This window comes from Ochotona princeps, chromosome 3, assembly GCF_030435755.1.
Source record: "Ochotona princeps isolate mOchPri1 chromosome 3, mOchPri1.hap1, whole genome shotgun sequence".
NCBI classification, from domain to species: Eukaryota; Metazoa; Chordata; class Mammalia; order Lagomorpha; family Ochotonidae; genus Ochotona; species Ochotona princeps.
In genome coordinates, this window is record NC_080834.1 from 115,916,566 (window position 1) to 115,934,685 (window position 18,120).

The window sequence follows — 18,120 nt, forward strand, 5'->3', positions numbered from 1 at the left end:
GATCATGCATCTTACTATTAAATATTTATTGCAATTAACATGTGCAGAAATTAAAACAAACTGTATTTGGAAAGGATTTTGAGAGAGACGCATAGCCCTTCCATCTGGTGGTTTACTCCTCAGATGGCTACAAAGATTAGGCCTGGCCAGGTCATTACCAGGAGCTTCTTTGGGGTTTCCCATGAGGGTGGCAGGAACCTAAGCACTTGGGCCATCTTCTGGTGCTTTTCCCAAGCTGCTTGGCAGATTGCTGGATTGGAAGTAGAGCTGCTGGAACACACATGGACCATCGCCCATATGGGATGCTGGTGTCCTAGGTAGCGGCTTCATTTACTATTCCATAGTAGTGACCTCTAAAATTGTTTTTTAAGATTGACTAAAAAAAATGGTTTTATGTGTTGAAACAATTAGAGCAAAGGATCTGAGATTTTAAAAACATTAAAAGGGCCTGACACGATTGCTCAGTAGCTAAATCCTTACCTTGCATGTGCTGGGATCACTTATTTGTACTGGTTCATGTCCCAGCTGCTCCACTTCCCATCCAGCTCCCTGCTTGTGGCTGGGAAAGCAGCAGAGGCCCAATGCCTTGGGACTTTGCACCCTGCATGAGAGATACGGCAGAAGCTCCTGGCTCCTGGCTTTGGATCAGTTCAGCTCTGGCCCTTGCAGCCACTTGGTGAGTGAACTAATGGACGAAAAATCTTTCTCTCTGTCTCTCTTCCACTCTGTAAATCTGCATTTGCAATAAGCAAAACAAAATAAATCCTTCAAAAATAGTCAGATTGAGTGATTTTCTTTCTTTCTTTCTTTTTTTTTTTTTTTTTTGTTTTAAGATTTACTTTACTTTTATTGGAAAGTCAGATATACAGAGAGGAGGAGAGACAGAGAGGAAGATCTTCCATCTGATGATTCACTCCCCAAGTGGCTGTAAAGGCCAGAGCTGAACTGATCTGAAGCCAGGAGCTTCTTTCTGGTCTCCCACGTGGGTGAGGGTCTCAAGGCTCTGGGTTGTCCTCGAATGCTTTCACAGGCCACAAACAGGGACATGGATGGGAAGTGGGGCTGCCAGGACACGAACCGGTGCCCATACGGATCCCTGTGTGTTCAAGGCTCGGACTTTAGTCGCTAGGCTACTTCACTGGGCTCAAATAATTTTTTTTTCTTTTTTTCTTTTTTTGGACCCAAGTAAGTTTCTGAAAGAACTTTATATTTTATGATTGCTATACCTACTCATTTTAAGATTTCACATGTTAGTAGAAAAGTAAAAGCTACAAGCTAAAAATCATTTCTAATCTAGCTCTGCCAGTAGATTTCGAATGTCTTTCTGAATATTGTTTCAAATACTTAAAATGAAAATGGTATCCTGTTCTTTGAACTATTTAGTATACTGCTTTTTTCAACCTATTACGTATGCACTTGGGAATGTTTTCTAAATAAATACGTGTGTATTGCGTGATAAAGTAGCTGTTACCTACATATGATTGCTTACACTAAAAATTCAATTTAAAATTTAAACCCTGGCTAGCATTGGGTACCAAAAGGTTAGGCTCCTACTTGCAATGCTAGCATCACATAGTGGAGAACTGGTTTGGGTGCCAGGCGCTCTACTTCCAATCCAGCTTGCTGCTAGCGCTCCTGGAAAGGTAGCAGAAATGATCCAGGTTTGATCTGCTTCCACACTCTTATAGGAAACTCAGGTGGACTTTGTGGCATCAGCCTGACCTAGACCTGGCGTTGCAGTGATTGAGAAATGATCCAGCAGGGTGAAGATGTTCTTCCTCCCTCTTTCCTTTCCCTCCTTTCCATCTCTCTCTTCCTACCCTCTCTCCCTTCTCTCTCCTATTTCTATTCATCTGCATTTCAAGTAAATAAATAAATGCGTTAAAAATTAAGTTAAAAATTCATTTCCTTAGTCGCAGTGGCCACATTTTACATGCTTAATAGTGGCTTCAGTTTTGGACAGCACTGATCTGCATAACTATAGTGAATGCAGAGTAGAAGTATTCTCCAAAATGTTTTTCAAGCAGGTGTACCAACTTACATTCATACTACCAGAATGGGATACTTATTTCCCCAGTAATTAGTGGTAGTGTTTCAAAAATATATGTCTATCTGAAACAAAGTAGTATGGTTGTATTAGTTTGTAATTGTTTTTAAGATTGATTTATTTTATTGGAAAGGCATATTTACAGAGAGGAAAGATAAAGATGTTCTGTCGGCTGGTTCACTCTCCAAATGACCGCAGCTGCTGGAGCTGAGCCCATCTGAAACCAGGAGCTTCCTCCAGGTCTCCCACGTGGGTGCAGGGTCCCAGGACTTTGGGTTGTCCTCTATTGCTTTCCCAGCCACAAGTAGGGAGCTGGATGGGAAGTGAAACAATCTGGAAACGAATCCATACCCATATGGGATCCTTGGTATGGAGTGCGAAGATTTAGCCACTGAGCTATTGCGCTGGGCCCCTTTTATTTATTTATTTATTTATTTTAAAGATTTATTTATTTTTATTACAGCCAGATATACACAGAGGAGGAGAGACAGAGAGGAAGATCTTCCGTCTGATGATTCACTGCCCAAGTGAGCCGCAACGGGCCGATGCGCGCCGATCCGAAGCCGGGAACCTGGGACCTCTTCCAGGTCTCCCATGCGGGTGCAATGTCCCAAAGCCTTGGGCCGTCCTCAACTGCTTTCCCAGGCCACAAGCAGGGAGCTGGATGGGAAGTAGAGCTGCCGGGATTAGAACCGGCGCCCATATGGGATCCCGGGGCTTTCAAGGCGAGGACTTCAGCCGCTAGGCCACGCCGCCAGGCCCCCCTTTTATTTTTTAAAGATTTATTTATTTTTATTGGAAAAAGAGATTTACAGACAGAAATAGAGAAAGAGAGAAAGATTTTCTGTCTTTTGGTTTACTTCCCACATGGCCATAATGGCCAGAACTGAGCCAGTCTGAAGCCAGAAGCTTCTTCCGGGCGCATGCAGAGTCCTAAGGCTTTGGACTATCCTCTACTGCTTTCCAAGCCAAGGAGGGAGGTGGGTGGGAAGTGGAGCAGCTGGGACACGACCTGATGCCAATATGGGATGCTGGCGCCTGCACGGCCAGGATTTAGCCACTGAGCCATCATGCTGCGCCCTTGATTTATAACTTTTTGACTGCTGGTGAGGTTGAATTTGGTTCTGTTTTGGTGCATTGTCTCTGCTAGTAAAGTGGAGTCTGATGATACATAGCCAGAAGAGGAATTTGTTAGTAGGCTCGATGACTTTAAATACTGAAGTAGTGAAGCTTTAAACCATGGTTTTTAAAAATGCTTTCCATTTAAGTTAAAGCTTGAATTTCTGGTTTGACGTGGGTTTAATTGACTTATCACAGGTAATTCAACAGGCCTTGCATCGTCCCTCCAGCTCTGCGGCTCAGTACCTGCAGCAAATGTACGCTGCCCAGCAGCAGCACCTGATGCTGCACACCGCGGCTCTGCAGCAGCAACACTTGAGCAGCTCGCAGCTGCAGAGCCTGGCTGCTGTTCAGGTGAGTCCCTGCGTGTGCGGAGGCAGCGGGGAGCTAGTGGAAAGTCATGATCGAACACTCTTTCAGAGTTCTCAAATTTTTTGAGATGATTTCTCCCAAAGAAAATATACGATTGGGTTGTCAGAGTTATTTGGGAGATTGAAGATGGTTGGTGTTTGTTTTATCTAAATTGGAGAAATGCTAGGCTCGTGACATAGCTTGTAGATCTAATTCTATGGCTAATAATGACCACTTAGGGTTATATGAATTATTTTTCTGATAAACTTCTATTAAATTAAAAAAGTATAAATATAATGTCAAAAATATTAAATTTACAAAATAAAATTATAAAATTTTATAAACAAGTTACATTTTATGAATATAAGTCATACATACTTTTTCTAATATACATTTAAATTGTATTTGTTAAATGTTTCTGTTAAATTTCAGTTAAATTCTAGAGGTGGCAATGAATCTTAGGGTTATATGGATTTTATTTTAACCAAAAAATGATTTTTTTGGATAAGTTATTTACATGTTTTGTTAAAAAACACAAGACAGTGGTGTTCCTTTGCATAGCTGTAGTTCCCACTGTCCAGAGTTGTTCCATGGGGCAACCTTTATGCCTCTAGAAATATTTCATAGAAAATGTATATGTGCATCTTTCTGAAATATATAATCATTCCAACTGATAACATGTTTGTTTTAAAAAGGTTTTCATTATTGTACTATTTTTTTAAACAAAATTCTGGGTGAGATTTAATCTTAAATCCTCTCAAGAGAGGGGGATCTCGGTTGACCGAACCTAAGAAGGATTTATTTTTGTTACTGCTGCTGCGTCTCAGTAGCGTAGTTTTTAAAAAAACATCACGTAGGAAACTCAAAACCTCCAGCTCTTGCTGTTTTCCCAGTGTCTTTGTGTTAGCATTGGAGAGATGATTGCATTTAGAGATGACTGCTTCAAAGCCCTGCAGCATAAACCTGAGTGCTGCGAATAAAGTGAGCTTAGCCATTTGAGTTCCTTGTTTTCATCATTTAGCTTTTTGTTTTCTTTATAAAAGTCTTTCCAACTCTTAAGCCCTGGTGACCAATAAATGACTTATTGTATAGGTACACTTTCTAGGATTTGTGCTTGTCTTTTCCGTTATGTTTGTGCAGGGAAGCTTTTAAGTTCATGTTTTATAGACATATTGTAAAGGTCTTACTGTTTTAGGCAAGTTTGTCCAGTGGAAGACCATCTACATCCCCCACAGGGAGTGTCACACAGCAGTCCAGTATGTCCCAGACATCTGTAAGTATCCTGCTTTTTTATTCCCTAGAATAATTTTAATTTCTGTCTTTCAGAAGTAAATTGTTTATAGTTACAAACCTGTAACTATGTTTTTGTTGCATGCAAATAAACTAAATGCCAAAGAACAAGAATGGTGTTAAGAGTTTGAGAGTTAGTGTTCAACTTCTGAAAATCTGAAATTAAAAAATCTATTTTTTTAGGTGTCCTTTCCCCAGGTTTTGTTCAGCTCTTCCTTGCTTCTGAATGACTTCAACTTTGAGTGTGTATTAGAAGTCTGAAATATGTGATGCTAAGATGCTGGCTATGCATCCTCTGTGATACAGTACAGTGTGTCACAATTGTGTGTCTGTAACTTCATGCATTTCACGTTTAGGAGATTATACTGTTTAGTTTACATCAGTTATTTCAGTCAAATGTGCAAGTATCCATTCAGGGTAGAGTGATTTATGTTGAGACATGAGTAAGAGAAAGCTCTTTTTTTAATTGTACATTTTGTACATATTGAGAAAGTATAGAAAGTTCCTTGGTAAAACTTTATAGGCATGGTGATTATATATTAAAAGGAATAATATTACATTTTTCTTTCTTTATTTCAGGTGAGTTACTTGTTTAGTGAATTGACTGGCAGTGTGAATTATAATGCCCAAGGTAGCTAAGTAAATTTAGTTTAGTATCTGAAAAAAGAAGGTAGAGCATGGTCATGGAAATCTGTTGATGGTGACAATAATAATCCTTCAAGTGGCTGTTCTGATAGTTTTGAGTTTGAGTTATTTGGAAGTAGATTTCCAGATAACAGTGAAGCCACAGGGAGGAGTTCAGTCTCTTGGATAAAAAAGGGATTACAGTGGGCCGTCAAGTAACCAGCTAGACAGGCTGAGGTTTTGGAGTGAGAGCGGACTTGTTGTGAAAGTGGTGTATTATTTAAAAAACTGAATTGAGAATCATGCAACCTGAGGGAACTATGAATCTGACTTGGGAGAAGAGAAGACACTGTTAAGTGAATATGCAGGGAGCTAGCTCTTTTTCTCCTGGTGAGAACAGGATGACTGATTCTAGATTATTATCATCAGTAGTAAGAAAGGAGATTTTGTGATTGTTGGGCTCTTTAAGTAATTAGAATTAAAGGTTTAGGTTGATGTCTTCAATACTTCAACTGAATGGGGCTGAGATTTAGTTACATGTGATTTTTTTTCCCTGCAAGTAGTGTATTGGGCAGCATGGGTGCCCAGTGCCCTCTACCCGCCTGGGGAGCTCCAGGCAGGACATGGGATGGCCATGGCTGGGGACAGCAGGGGGCCAGGCAGGTGGTCACTTCTCCAGAGGTGCTTAGTTGAGCACTAACCATAGTCAGGCCCACGTGGGACAGCAGCAGGTGGTGGCAGCAGTAGCGTTTCCAACACAGGGCTTCCAGGCACCCCCCTTGATGTACTCCGCTTACAGCAACCCCAGGCAGGCCTCCAACTTTCCTACTTGTTGCCAACGATCTTGCCGCATGTGAAGCAGTGCATGGGGGTGATCATGGTGGTGCTCTGGGTGGTTTTTTTTTTTTTTTTTTAAGTTATTTTTGATGATGTTTACATAGTTGATTAGGATGGGAAAGGTTGAGGATTAGGGAAAAGTGGGTGAGACCATTGTTTCCAAATTTTCTGTTTCTTCCTTCCTGTATCTGGGAGAAGGGGAAGAGATTGTGTATCTTCCATCTCTTGGCTCATTCCTCAAATTCCTGCCACTTCCAGGGCTGATTAAGGCCAAGACCAGAATCCCGAAATTCCATCTGGGTCTCACATGTGGGATGGCAGGGACCCAACTACTTGAGTCCTGTTGCCTCCTGTTAGCAGGAAGCTGGAATCAGAAGTGGAGCTAGGACTTCAGTACGGCATTGCAGTATGAAACCTGGGCGTCTAAGCAGAGTCTTAACTGCTATCCTGGATGAACTTGAGGGCCTGTTTATCTTCGGAGACTTTGTGCAGCTCTGTGGCACATTACGTGTGGGCAAAGCCATGCACTTTTTCTTTTTTTTTCTAAGTTAGAACACGCCTGTCCTCTGGTTCGTTCTCCAAATGTTACACTGCAGGGGTTGGGCCAGGGCCAGGGCTAGGAACCAGGAATTCAATCTCTGTCTCTTTATTGAGTAACAGGAACCAGATTTCTTGAGGCATCACCACTGGTTTCCAGGGTCTGTGTATTCACACATGTTTTGGATGGGGTCTTGCACTAACTTTGTATGCTTGATGTGGTAATTTCCTTTTCCACAAAAGTTTCTTGGTGCCTGGGGTGCCTACTGAACTTTGGCCTGCACACATTCTGAGTTGCTCTTGTGGCTCACGGGTATGGGTAGCCCAGACGCATGTGTGCTGCTCGCCAGGGACTGCTGTGGTAGAAGTTTTTTGAGGTTGTCTTATATTTTTTATATGTAACATGCAAGGTTTGTAGTTGTACTTAGTGGGAAGAAAAGGAAAAAAAAAATACTCTGAGAGAATTCCTGTCATTTAGCTTATTTAAAAAAATCATATGTGCATATCTATTTATATAGGCAGAAAATCTGTGATATATTCAGATATCTTTAAGGAAGGAAGTTGAGGAGCTTTGTTTTGGTGATTTTTGTATTGGCTAAATAAAACGTGAGTTCCCTACAGTGCAAATGTCCCTTTTTAGTCTTTATTCTCCCTGACAAAATTATTTGTGAAACTTTCCTAGCTTATTACTGTGTATTTCTGCACATCAATGTAGATAGATAGGCCTGTCATTAATTTGGTTTCAGCGTAAACCAAGTGCCGTTGTAGTCATATGTATTTTCCAAGTGTTTGGGCATTTTTAACTAGTAAGGTTTTTGTTGCCGGAACTTGCAGTCATGTCTATGAATGACTCGTGAGCTGCTTTTAACTCTTGTTGCTTTTTGGCCTAGAATGTGCATTAATGCTAGGTTTTGACTTTAATTTACTATTTCATAATGAAGTGAAAAGACTTGTTTTTGATAACTTCCTAGTAATGGTACTAGACACAATGAGTTTTTTTTTTTTTTAAAGATTTATTCACTTTTATTGGAAAGGCGGATATACAGAGAGGAGGAGAGACAGAGAGGAAGATCCTGCATCCGATGATTCACTCCCCAAGTGAGCCGCAATGGCCGGTGCGCACCGATCCGATGCCGGGAACCAGGAACCTCTTCCGGGTCTCCCATGCGGGTGCAGGGTCCCAAAGCATTGGGCCGTCCTCAACTGCTTTCCCAGGCCACAAACAGGGAGCTGGATGGGAAGTGGAGCTGCCGGGATCAGAACCGGCGCCCATCTGGGATCCCGGGGCTTTCAAGGCGAGGACTTTAGCTGCTAGGCCACGCCGCCGGGCCCAAGTTTTTTTTTTTTTTAAAGATTTAGTTATTCTTATTACAAAGTCAGATATACAGAGAGGAGGAGAGACAGAGAGGAGCATCTTCCGTCCGATGATTCACTCCCCAAGTGAGCCGCAATGGGCTGGTGTATGCCGATCTGATGCTGGGAGCTAGGAACCTCTTCCGGGTCTCCCACGCGGGTGCAGGGTCCCAAAGCTTTGGGCCGTCCTCAACTGCCTTCCCAGGCCACAAGCAGGGAGCTGGATGGGAAGCGGAGCTGCTGGGATTCGAACCGGCGCCCATATGGGATCCCGGTGCGTTCAAGGCGAGGACTTTAGCCACTAGGCCATGCCGCCGGGCCTGACACAATGAGTTTTGAAACTCATTTTTATGCCTTCATTAATTTATATTGAGCCATCACACCTGTCCCTCAACATTTATTTTTATTTTTATAAACTTATAAACTTACCAACAACAAGAAAATATGAAAAGAATGTTAGGGCCTTTTTAGCTCCTTTCATCTTCAGTCCTCTAGCTTCTCCATTTGCTGTCCACCATTTAAGCTGTTTTCCTGGGGCTGGCATTGTGACACAGCTTTTACGCAATCACCTGTGATACCAGTCTCACATTGGGAACTTATTTGAATCCAGCTTTTTGATTTGTGATTCATTAGCTCCCTGGAAATAATCTGGGAAAGCAGTGGAAGTTGTCCCCAGTCTTTTGGCCCCTGATACCTGTGTAGGAGACCTGGATAGATTGCCTGGATCCTGGCTTCAACCTGGCCCAACCTGGGCATTTTGGTAATGAACTAGCAGAGACAGATATTTCTCTCATCCTACCCTTCCATAATTCTGCCTTTTAAATAAAACAATCTTTTTTTTCTTTTTTTTTAAAGATTTATGTTTCATTTTTATTGGAAAATCAGATATACACAGAGGAGGAGAGACAGAGAGGAAGATCCTTCATCTGTTGATTCAACCCCAAGCAGGTGCATGTAGGTGCAGGGTCCTAAGGCTTTGGACTGTCCTCAACTGCTTTACCAGTCCAGAAGCAGGGATCTAGAAGGGACGTGGGGCTGCCAGAATTAGAATCAGAACCCATGTGGGATCCTGGCATGTTGTGAGGCGAGGATTTTAGCTGCTAGGCTACCTACTGCACCAGGCCTAAATAAAACAATCTTTAAAAAACATTTACTAGGGCCCGGCGGCGTGGCCTAGCGGCTAAAGTCCTCGCCTTGAAAGCCCCGGGATCCCATATGGGTGCCGGTTCTAATCCCGGCAGCTCCACTTCCCATCCAGCTCCCTGTTTGTGGCCTGGGAAAGCAGTTGAGGACAGCCCAATGCATTGGGACACTGCACCCACGTGGGAGACCCGGAGGAGGTTCTAGGTTCCCGGCATCGGATCGGTGCGCATCGGCCCGTTGCGGCTCATTGGGGAGTGAATCATCGGACGGAAGATCTTCCTCTCTGTCTCTCCTCCTCTGTGTATATCTGGCTGTAATAAAATGAATAAATCTTTAAAAAAAAAACAACATTTACTAGGATTTTTCTAGCACCCTTTGTTATTTAGTCCTCTGTCTCCTCTCTTTGCTGTGTTTTGAGTACATAAATGTCATATTGAAATATGTGTATCAGTTTTGTTTTTTCCTTTTTACACATTGAAAAAGAGTGATTGGTATTTTGCACTTTGTGTTTTGTCACTCAGCTGTGTGTCTTGAGATCTTTCTGTGTTAGCACACAAAGATCAGTCTGATGCTGCTGTGTAGTACTGCTCAGTATGGGTGGACTTTATATACACATCCTTTTTGCTAGACATTCAAAAGTTTCTAACAGTTTGACTCTTTCTCTTCCTCCCTCTCTCCCTCTTTTTTTTTGTGATTATTTTATTTTGATTATCTTTACATAATTGATGAAAGCACAAAGGATCAATGGCTACAGAAAACTGGCTAAGACCATTGTTTCCACATTATTATTATTATTATTATTATTATTATTATTATTATTTTCTGTATTGGCGTGAGGGGGGGATAAAGGGAAAAGCCCCATCCAGCCTCCCATCCATTCCAGGGTCCCTGACATAAGGCATGCTCCGAGGGTCCTGCTCAGGTGGTTTTGATAGTTCAGTATTTCTGAATTGCTGCCAATCTCACCGTTCCAAGCATGATGAAATCTCTCCAGACTTCACTTGCTGCCATAGTTCACCTTAGAGTCTCCATTTGCCCAGATTTTCACTGCCACCTCCTCTCTCTTTCCCTCCCTCTTTTCCCTCCTTTCTCCCTTTCTCTCTTCTGTCTCTCTCATTCTTCCTTCCCTCCCTTCCTGCCTTGCCTTGTCTGCCTGCCTTCCTTTCTTCCAGCAGATTTACAGGGAAGAAAGCCAGATGATAGATGTAGGCATCTAATCAAATGATAGAGCTGACTGTCAAATGGGCTTTGTCTATAGGGAATTCCCTGGGCCCTCAATCCCCTGTTGGAGGCACCAAGAGGTGTGTGGGAATTATGTGACTTTCTGGCAGAGTTTTTTTTTTTTTAACATTTGTATATTTTATTTATTTTTTATATTGATTTTTATTTTTGTTATACAGTTCCGTAGATTTTGGGATTTCCCTTCCTCCTTCCCCAAAAACCCTTCCCCCCCACTGATTTCCCCTGTAGTAATGCAGTAGTATAATTCTTCATAAGCAGACACAAATCCGTCATTGCGGGCATGTACAGTGGCAGAGAGTCCAGCATCCCATTGTCAAGATATAGTCAACAGTTTCATTGGGAGTCCATCTTTGGAAGTAGAGATGCATACTGCCGTGTGTTCTCGCATCTGGATATGATAGTCTCCATTACACAGTTACTCTACATCCCTTTAAGTAAAAAGCCATAATACAGAATCAGCAACAGGAAGAAAAACAAATGTAGAGTACAATGAGGTTAAATAACATGTTAGTGCGTGACTAGTATGTAACTGCATCAATGAAGAAGAATATCAAGGACCTTCTTGAAGAGATGGTATGACTTATGAGACAGTGAAGAATTTAATGAGAGGAAAAAAAACTGCTTTGAAGAAATGAAAATAAAAACAAAAACATCAAAATCCATGAGATATAGAGTCTGTTGTTCTTTGTTGATGCAATATGTCTCCTGTAGGCAACAGACAGGTGGGTTTTGTATTTTTGATCCAGTTACTAATTTATGCCATTGGATTGATGAATTGAAGTCATTTATATTCAGAGTTAATATGAATAGGTAGTATTTGCCCTTGTCATTTTAGGTTTTTCATTGTTTGATTAGTCTTCTGTTGGTATTTTACTGGGGTGATCTTTACATTTGCCTTTGGTTTTGCTGAGTGTTATTATTTTCTCTTTTTTATTATTATATTTATATTTATATTTAGCAATTTATAGTATTCAAGCCAGATTTTACAGAATTTTGTGCATTTTAGGATAATCAAAACTGATTTATAATTCTAGCAAGGCATAAATTATACATTGAGGAGTAGAACAGTCTTAGGCGGGTGCGCAGAGAAATCTCCAGTATCCTAGCTAGTGAGGAATAACTGAACTCTGCATCCTACCTAATGAGTTCTAGGAAAGGCCAGGTCAGGAGCCTGACCAGTAAGGTACAGGCTGAGTAAGTATAGGCCAGCTGACTTTTCCCTGTCTGTTCAAATCTTGCTGTATTAGTCACCTCTGTCTGAGCTGATTATGGGGCTTGTGAGTGACCCTGATGGTCATTGCCAGAGTATGGGGAGCCAAGGTTAGAACTAAGTAAGGACTAGAGAAAGCTCCTCTCCTGAGTCCAGAAAGAAATTTACAATTCTTTTATCTGTAAGGACCTCCTGGGATTCCTGTCTGTTGTTCCAATGCCGTCTGACCCTATGTGGAGGGTTCTGGGCTGCTTCAGTCCCACAGAGGAGATCCAACAGGAACTGGCTGACCTCGGAGTTCTCGGCCTATGAGGGCATTCAAATGCCCTGTGATCTTGTTAGTTGGGATACTGTCCTTGGTGTCCATACTGACAATCCTTAGTGACATATCCACTGCTTCTGTGGCAAAAGCACTGGGGAGGTTTCCGGTGTCTCCGGGACTAGGATATAGACCTTGGTAAAGTGGTTTTCTCTGATGACTCCTGGGATTTGGCCCACATGGGATAGAGAATGCAGTAACAGGACTGAGAGTCCGAGTTCCTTTGTGGAATGTGAGGCTTGAGATAGGAGTTGTCAGAAGTGGAAGGGAATTACGTAGGGCTGCAGTTTACAAAGAAAGTAGTGGAAACTGATAAGAGCCACTGAACAGAGATTAGAGCCTTATCAGCTGCAGGAAGGAAGGGTCTTTTTTTTTTTTTTTGGTCAGGCTGGTTAGGCATGTGGATGTCTTACAGAGATGGTACAGGACTGATCTTTTGACTATTGTGGTTAGATGTTTATTAATAACTGTCTGAGATGTTGTTTTCATCTAACAACCTAAACAGAATTGAATCCCAGGTGGCCAAGAAGTTAATCTTCAACTATTTAGTTCTCTTACTTCCTCTTTTTTTTTTTTTAAGAAACGAAAAATATTCTGTTTGTTCTGCATACTTAAAAAGCATTCTAGGAATTTAGCCAAACATTTAAAGACTTTCATTATGACTTTATTTAAGGAGTAAATACATATCCTTATTAAGATTGTCTGTCATTCTTTGCTTGTAAAAATATTTATTTATTTGAAAGGCACAGTTACAGAGAATCATTCTTCTGGTCTTTCGGTTCACTTCCTAAATGTTTGAAAGTGTTAGGATTATGGCAGGAGCTGGAACTCCATCAGGGTCCCCCAGGTGGGTGCCAGGGTGCTTTTCCAGGCACATTATCTGGTCCTGGATGGCATGTGGAGTGGCCAGGAATAGAACTGGTACTCATTTGGGATGGTAGCTTTGGCCCAACTCTGTGCTACTGCAGCCTCATTTTTTCTTTCTTTTTTTATTTTTAACTCGCCAACTGAACAAAAAACCAAGATGTTATTAGTAGTAATTAGAAAGAAAACAGAATGTAAAAAAGATTCCCTCAGTACCAAAATACTTGTCAGAAAACCTGTGTCTAGTTTATCCTGCTGTGGTTTAATCTTTGGAGTGAGGGTTTATACAGAACAACCAGAGAAGTAGAGAAAAGGAGTAATTTTATTTTGCAGGGAGGCTGCTTATCTTTAAATAATAGCTCATGAATAGTAGAGATGAAGTAGTATTGCTACACTATCTTTGTAATTTTATTCTGCTTTGATAGCAGCCTTACCAAAATTGTTTTTGACTCTCTCTCATGGTCTTACATACTATTAAAAAAAAAAAAAAACTATAAAGAATGCCTTAAACTACCACGGAATTCATGAACTTAAACTTTAATGGAATGAAAGCAGTTTTACAGATTTTGGATTTGTGAAGATGACTTAATATATGGTCCCTCCCATAAAGAAATTACTGTTTAGGAGAGTGAGATAGAAATATATGTTGCAAGTATATAAATGGATAATCACAGTTAGATGAAGATGAGGGAGTGTTTCATTGGTGGCTATCGGAGCTATCAGGGCAGATGACTTCTTTGTGTAGGTGGGGATGGGCTGGGAGGCGCCAGGTTGGCTGCTCAGTCCAATTAGGAGCACTGTTATGGGTGCCGTGGAGGCTTGGGCATCATGGCATCGCAGGCTGCTCTCGCTGGGTAATGTGAAGCCTGCTTTTGGAGGAGTTGTTGCAGTGTGGTCAGAGGAGGCTGAACTTTACTCCAAGGATCCTTAACTGGGCATTTCATAATATCTGGTAGAGATTATCAGACAGTAGGGAAAGATCAGATTCTAGGGATATCACTCTGTAGATGTTAAAGTAATACCTGGAGGCGACATGGATCCAGACTCTCAAGGTGTTGAAAGATGGAAATCGGAGAATAAGAGAAGTAGAAACAAGAAAACACGTGACTGACTGATTTTTGTGTGTTTGGTCAATCAGGATGAAACCATCTAGTTCTCCAGTAATTTGTTTTGGAGATTTAAAAGATGCTAGAGCCATTTAAGAAGAAGCTGTGTAGAAGGAATAATTAGCTTGGTATTTACACATATTCAGTTTAAGTTGGTAAGAGACATCCAAAAGATGTGTTCTGCAGGTGTATGGCCCAGACCAGGTTGGGTAACTCTTGACTGAGCTTTGGCAGCAAGTCTCTGGTTGATTGGATGCGCTGGGGTAGACTGTCAGCCAGTGGACCTTGGGAAAATTTTCTCAACCTTGGAGCAGTGAAACCAATAGCATCTCAGAACTATCAAAACCGCTCAAACAAATACCCTCGGAACATTGTTTGCATTGGGGTTTCTCAGATGACATCAAGTGGACATCCCTGGGTACTAAAAACAGCCCTCTTCTTGCCTTCCTCCCCCTTCCTAGATACAGGAGAAAAGGGAAATTGGAACTATTTATCCCATCCACCTTCCCCTATGCCTTGACCCTCCCCACCCTAATCACTGCTCCTCATGGATGTGCATCCTTGTCCGCTGTGCAAACAACATCAAAAGTAAAATTATATTTAAAAAATGACCCCTCCTCATTTTTTTTTTTGGTCAGGTTATTCATGCATTTCTCTCTTTTTTTTTTTTTAAAGATTTATTCATTTTATTACAGCCAGATATACACAGAGGAGGAGAGACAGAGAGGAAGATCTTCCGTCCGATGATTCACTCCCCAAGTGACCCGCAACAGGCCGATGCGCGCCGATCCGAAGCCGGGAACCTGGAACCTCCTCCGGGTCTTCCACGTGGGTGCAGGGTCCCAATGCATTGGGCCGTCCTCAACTGCCTTCCCAGGCCACAAGCAGGGAGCTGGATGGGAAGTGGAGCTGCCGTAATTAGAACTGGCGCCCATATGGGATCCTGGGGCTTTCAAGGCGAGGACTTTAGCCGCTAGGCCACGCCGCTGGGCCCTCATGCATTTGTCTTTCGGGTCAGTCATAAGCACCCTGTTTGACTGGTGATGTCATGTTTCCCTAATTGTTTTTGATCTTTTAGTTGTTTATTTATATGTATTGAAGAAATAGGTTCGTGTTCTGGTCTTTCTAGTCTGGCTTTGGAAACATCCATGAAATTATTGAGTGCAACAGCTGTGTAGTGGTAGGGGGTGTCGTAAACTTGAGGCTGCTACAGGCTGGCACAGGCCTGCCTGGAATCCCATGGCCTCTGAGGCTGGCTCAACACTGTCTCGGAATCCTGCGGTGAGGTTGGTGCAGCACAGAGCTACTTTTAAGCCCCAACCAACCTGCTTGCTCTCAAGATTTGTCTGAAGCCCAAGTTTGCTGTAGTTGGCCTGTGGTGAGACAGGCTTGAGCTCGTCCATCTGAGAGTGCCTGTTGTTTCTGTCTGGTTCTGGCAGGCGTAGGGAATGATAAGGCCTGCAAAATAATTTGGTCTGGCCCCTGCCAAGGCGTCTGTAGGCAGGACTTAAAGTTCAGTTAACTTATAGCTGACCTATTTTGAAGTTGGTAATTTTGTATGGTCTGTGAATGATATAAATATCCAAATAGCCCTTGGCAGAAACAACATTCCCTACCCCTGCAAGAAGTTCAGTTTGCAGATACTGGCCTGGAATTGGAGGCTATTAAGATTTGCCTGGTGCTGGGTTTTGCAAAGGTGCCCTGATGTTGGGGTCCAAGGTACAGTTCTATACTTGCTTTGTTCCCTCTGTCCTAAGCAGACAATACCTCTGTGTTGTGCTATCTGGTATTGAGGAAGGGGTGATGGTGGTAAAACTGTCCTTGAGGGGCTTTCCTTATGACACAGTGAATTAAGTTGCTGCTTGCATCATGACCATGCAGTTAGAGTTCCTGCTGCTTCAGCTTGTGGTGCAACTCCTGGCTAATGCCCCTGGGAAGATAGAGAAGGATTACCCCAGTGAGAAACTAGAATGAAGCTCCAGGCTCCTGTCTTCAGCCTGACTTAGCCCCGGCTATTGTGGCCATTCAGGGAGTGTCTACGGACAATAGATCTCATTTTTATCTTTGTCTCTTGCTTTCTCTGTTGCTCTGCCTTCCAAATCCATAAAGTGCTTTTGCGAAAACGGCCCTTCTTACCCTGTTGGGTGTGTCTTGTTTTGTTGCTCTGCTGCAACCTGGTACTGTGATCTTACCTGGTTTCCTTGGTTCTGGTGAAGGTCATTCTGTGGTTGCTCAGTTTGACGTTTTTGTGAGGTGAGTGATGCCTGTAGTCTCCTGAGACCTGGCCCTCAAATATGAGTGTGTTGGGGTGGATTATGAAACCACACAAGAAGTGTAAATTGCATGGCACAGCCTAACATTTTATCAGAGGTCTCCCTTGGTCCTATCCAGGAGGATCTGGGCAAATGTCTGCTGCCTCTTGTAGTGTGTGGGTGGAAACTTGCCAGCTGTATTTTCTCACAATGATGCAACCTTTTCCGGCCCTTTATTCAAAATAGGGGCTTTACTTTGAAGAAGGCTCCGAGCTGGATGTTCTCTGTCCAGGTTTTGACTTCTTCCATTCTGCCACCTGGCCATTGTTCTGCCTTTTTGCGTCCAACTAAATAACCCTAATTTTTCATATTGATGTGACATTTCAGTGAGTATATTTGGGAATGAGGATGTATCAGTATAGTCTTATTGCCTGAGTTACAGCTACTAAATTGTTTCTTGATTTATTTTCTACAAAAAGGATTTGAGGTCAGATGATATTATCATCTTCGAAAATATTACCTAGTTTTAAAATGACTCATCTACATGTAGTCTGAAGCTGGAAAGATAAAAAAGAATGTACATTTTTCTCTTTGCCCTGTCCGTTGTATCCTAGTGTCCGTTCACACATGTAATCAGTCTGTTACCAGTTTCTCATGTATTCTTCTGGACACCTACCAGGGACATTTTTTACACAGTAGCTTTAAACTTTGAAATAGTGTTTATACTTTTGTAGTCATTGAGGCTTTTTCCATTTCACAAGTAACAATTGTATTTTCCACTGCTCAGAAAGCTTTTGAATTAGAACGTTACATTATGATTTGTGTATTTATTTATGTGTAAATGAATTGTTTAATATTTTGCACTTCATAAACCTAAAAATATTACAGAATATAATAAATAGTGTAAACTGTCATTTAGATGTTTTAAGCTGCTGTGTGATAAAGGAACTGTAGTGCTAATGTTTTTGAAGTTAGTGCAGATATATTTTAATGTATTGAAAATCTTTGAAACTCATGTATACTCTTAAAAAATTGTTCCAGTTACTACCTTGTCCTTGTTATTGTTGCATATGCACACATAATTGCCCCCAAAAGTGAGGGGAATCTGTCAAGATAAAAACCTCTCATTTGAGTTCCTTAGCTACAGTTCTTACCATTAATTTACTAACTGCTGATTGGTAAAACATAGTAATGTGGGGGTAGGAAATGGAGGCCTAAGACCCACTATGTTTTCTTCCTTAGATCAACCTCTCCACTTCTCCTACACCTGCACAGTTGATAAGCCGTTCCCAGGCTTCCAGTTCTACCAGCGGCAGTATTACCCAGCAGACAATGTTACTAGGGAGTACCTCCCCTACTCTGACGGCAAGCCAGGCTCAGATGTATCTCCGAGCTCAGATGGTAAGATATGAACTGCCACATGTTTGCAGTGTTCAAGACTAAGATGTTTCTTGATTTAGATATTTTTAGTATTTAACAAATGCTTAACAATTTATATGCAAATATGCTTAGCTCTTGTGGCTTTATATATTGAAAACCTACTTGAAATCAGTAGGTCTTCGTGTAAAATAGTAATCATCAACATTGGAAAACTAAGAGATTCTTTAACAGTGGTTATTTTTAAATGTGATATTTTATTGATGATAACTTTTTCACCTTTTAATGTCTCTTCAGTTGGGGTGCATTTAATACTTGAAGCCTTGTTAGTATTATACTTGGCATTTATTATAATGTATAAAATAACTATTTTTGATGTCTTAAATTTGGTGAAACAAATATTAAAAAAAAAACCTGCGTTGTTCAATGTCTTAGAATTTTTATCCCAG

At 41.6% G+C, this 18,120-nt stretch overlaps 1 protein-coding gene and 1 pseudogene across 12 annotated transcripts in view; one reads left to right on the plus strand and one right to left on the minus strand.

Moving 5' to 3' along the window:
* PHC3 (polyhomeotic homolog 3) overlaps positions 1 to 18,120 on the plus strand; it is a 110,201-nt gene that overhangs the window by 9,258 nt on the left and 82,823 nt on the right. For 10 of the 12 annotated variants that reach the window (XR_009245089.1, XR_009245088.1, XM_058661114.1 and 7 more), the window contains exons 3-5: positions 3,365 to 3,520; positions 4,713 to 4,790; positions 17,537 to 17,695. Coding sequence is in view for 10 of the 12 variants with exons in the window: in XM_058661114.1 (XP_058517097.1) it covers positions 3,365 to 3,520; positions 4,713 to 4,790; positions 17,537 to 17,695 (393 nt within the window). In the remaining 2 variants the exon portion in view is untranslated. Of the gene's footprint in view, positions 1 to 3,364; positions 3,521 to 4,697; positions 4,791 to 17,536; positions 17,696 to 18,120 lie in introns of those variants that run through there. The other 2 variants (XM_058661122.1, XM_058661117.1) reach the window with 2 other exon arrangements.
* LOC131479759 (DNA-directed RNA polymerases I, II, and III subunit RPABC5-like) lies at positions 6,099 to 6,310 on the minus strand (annotated as a pseudogene).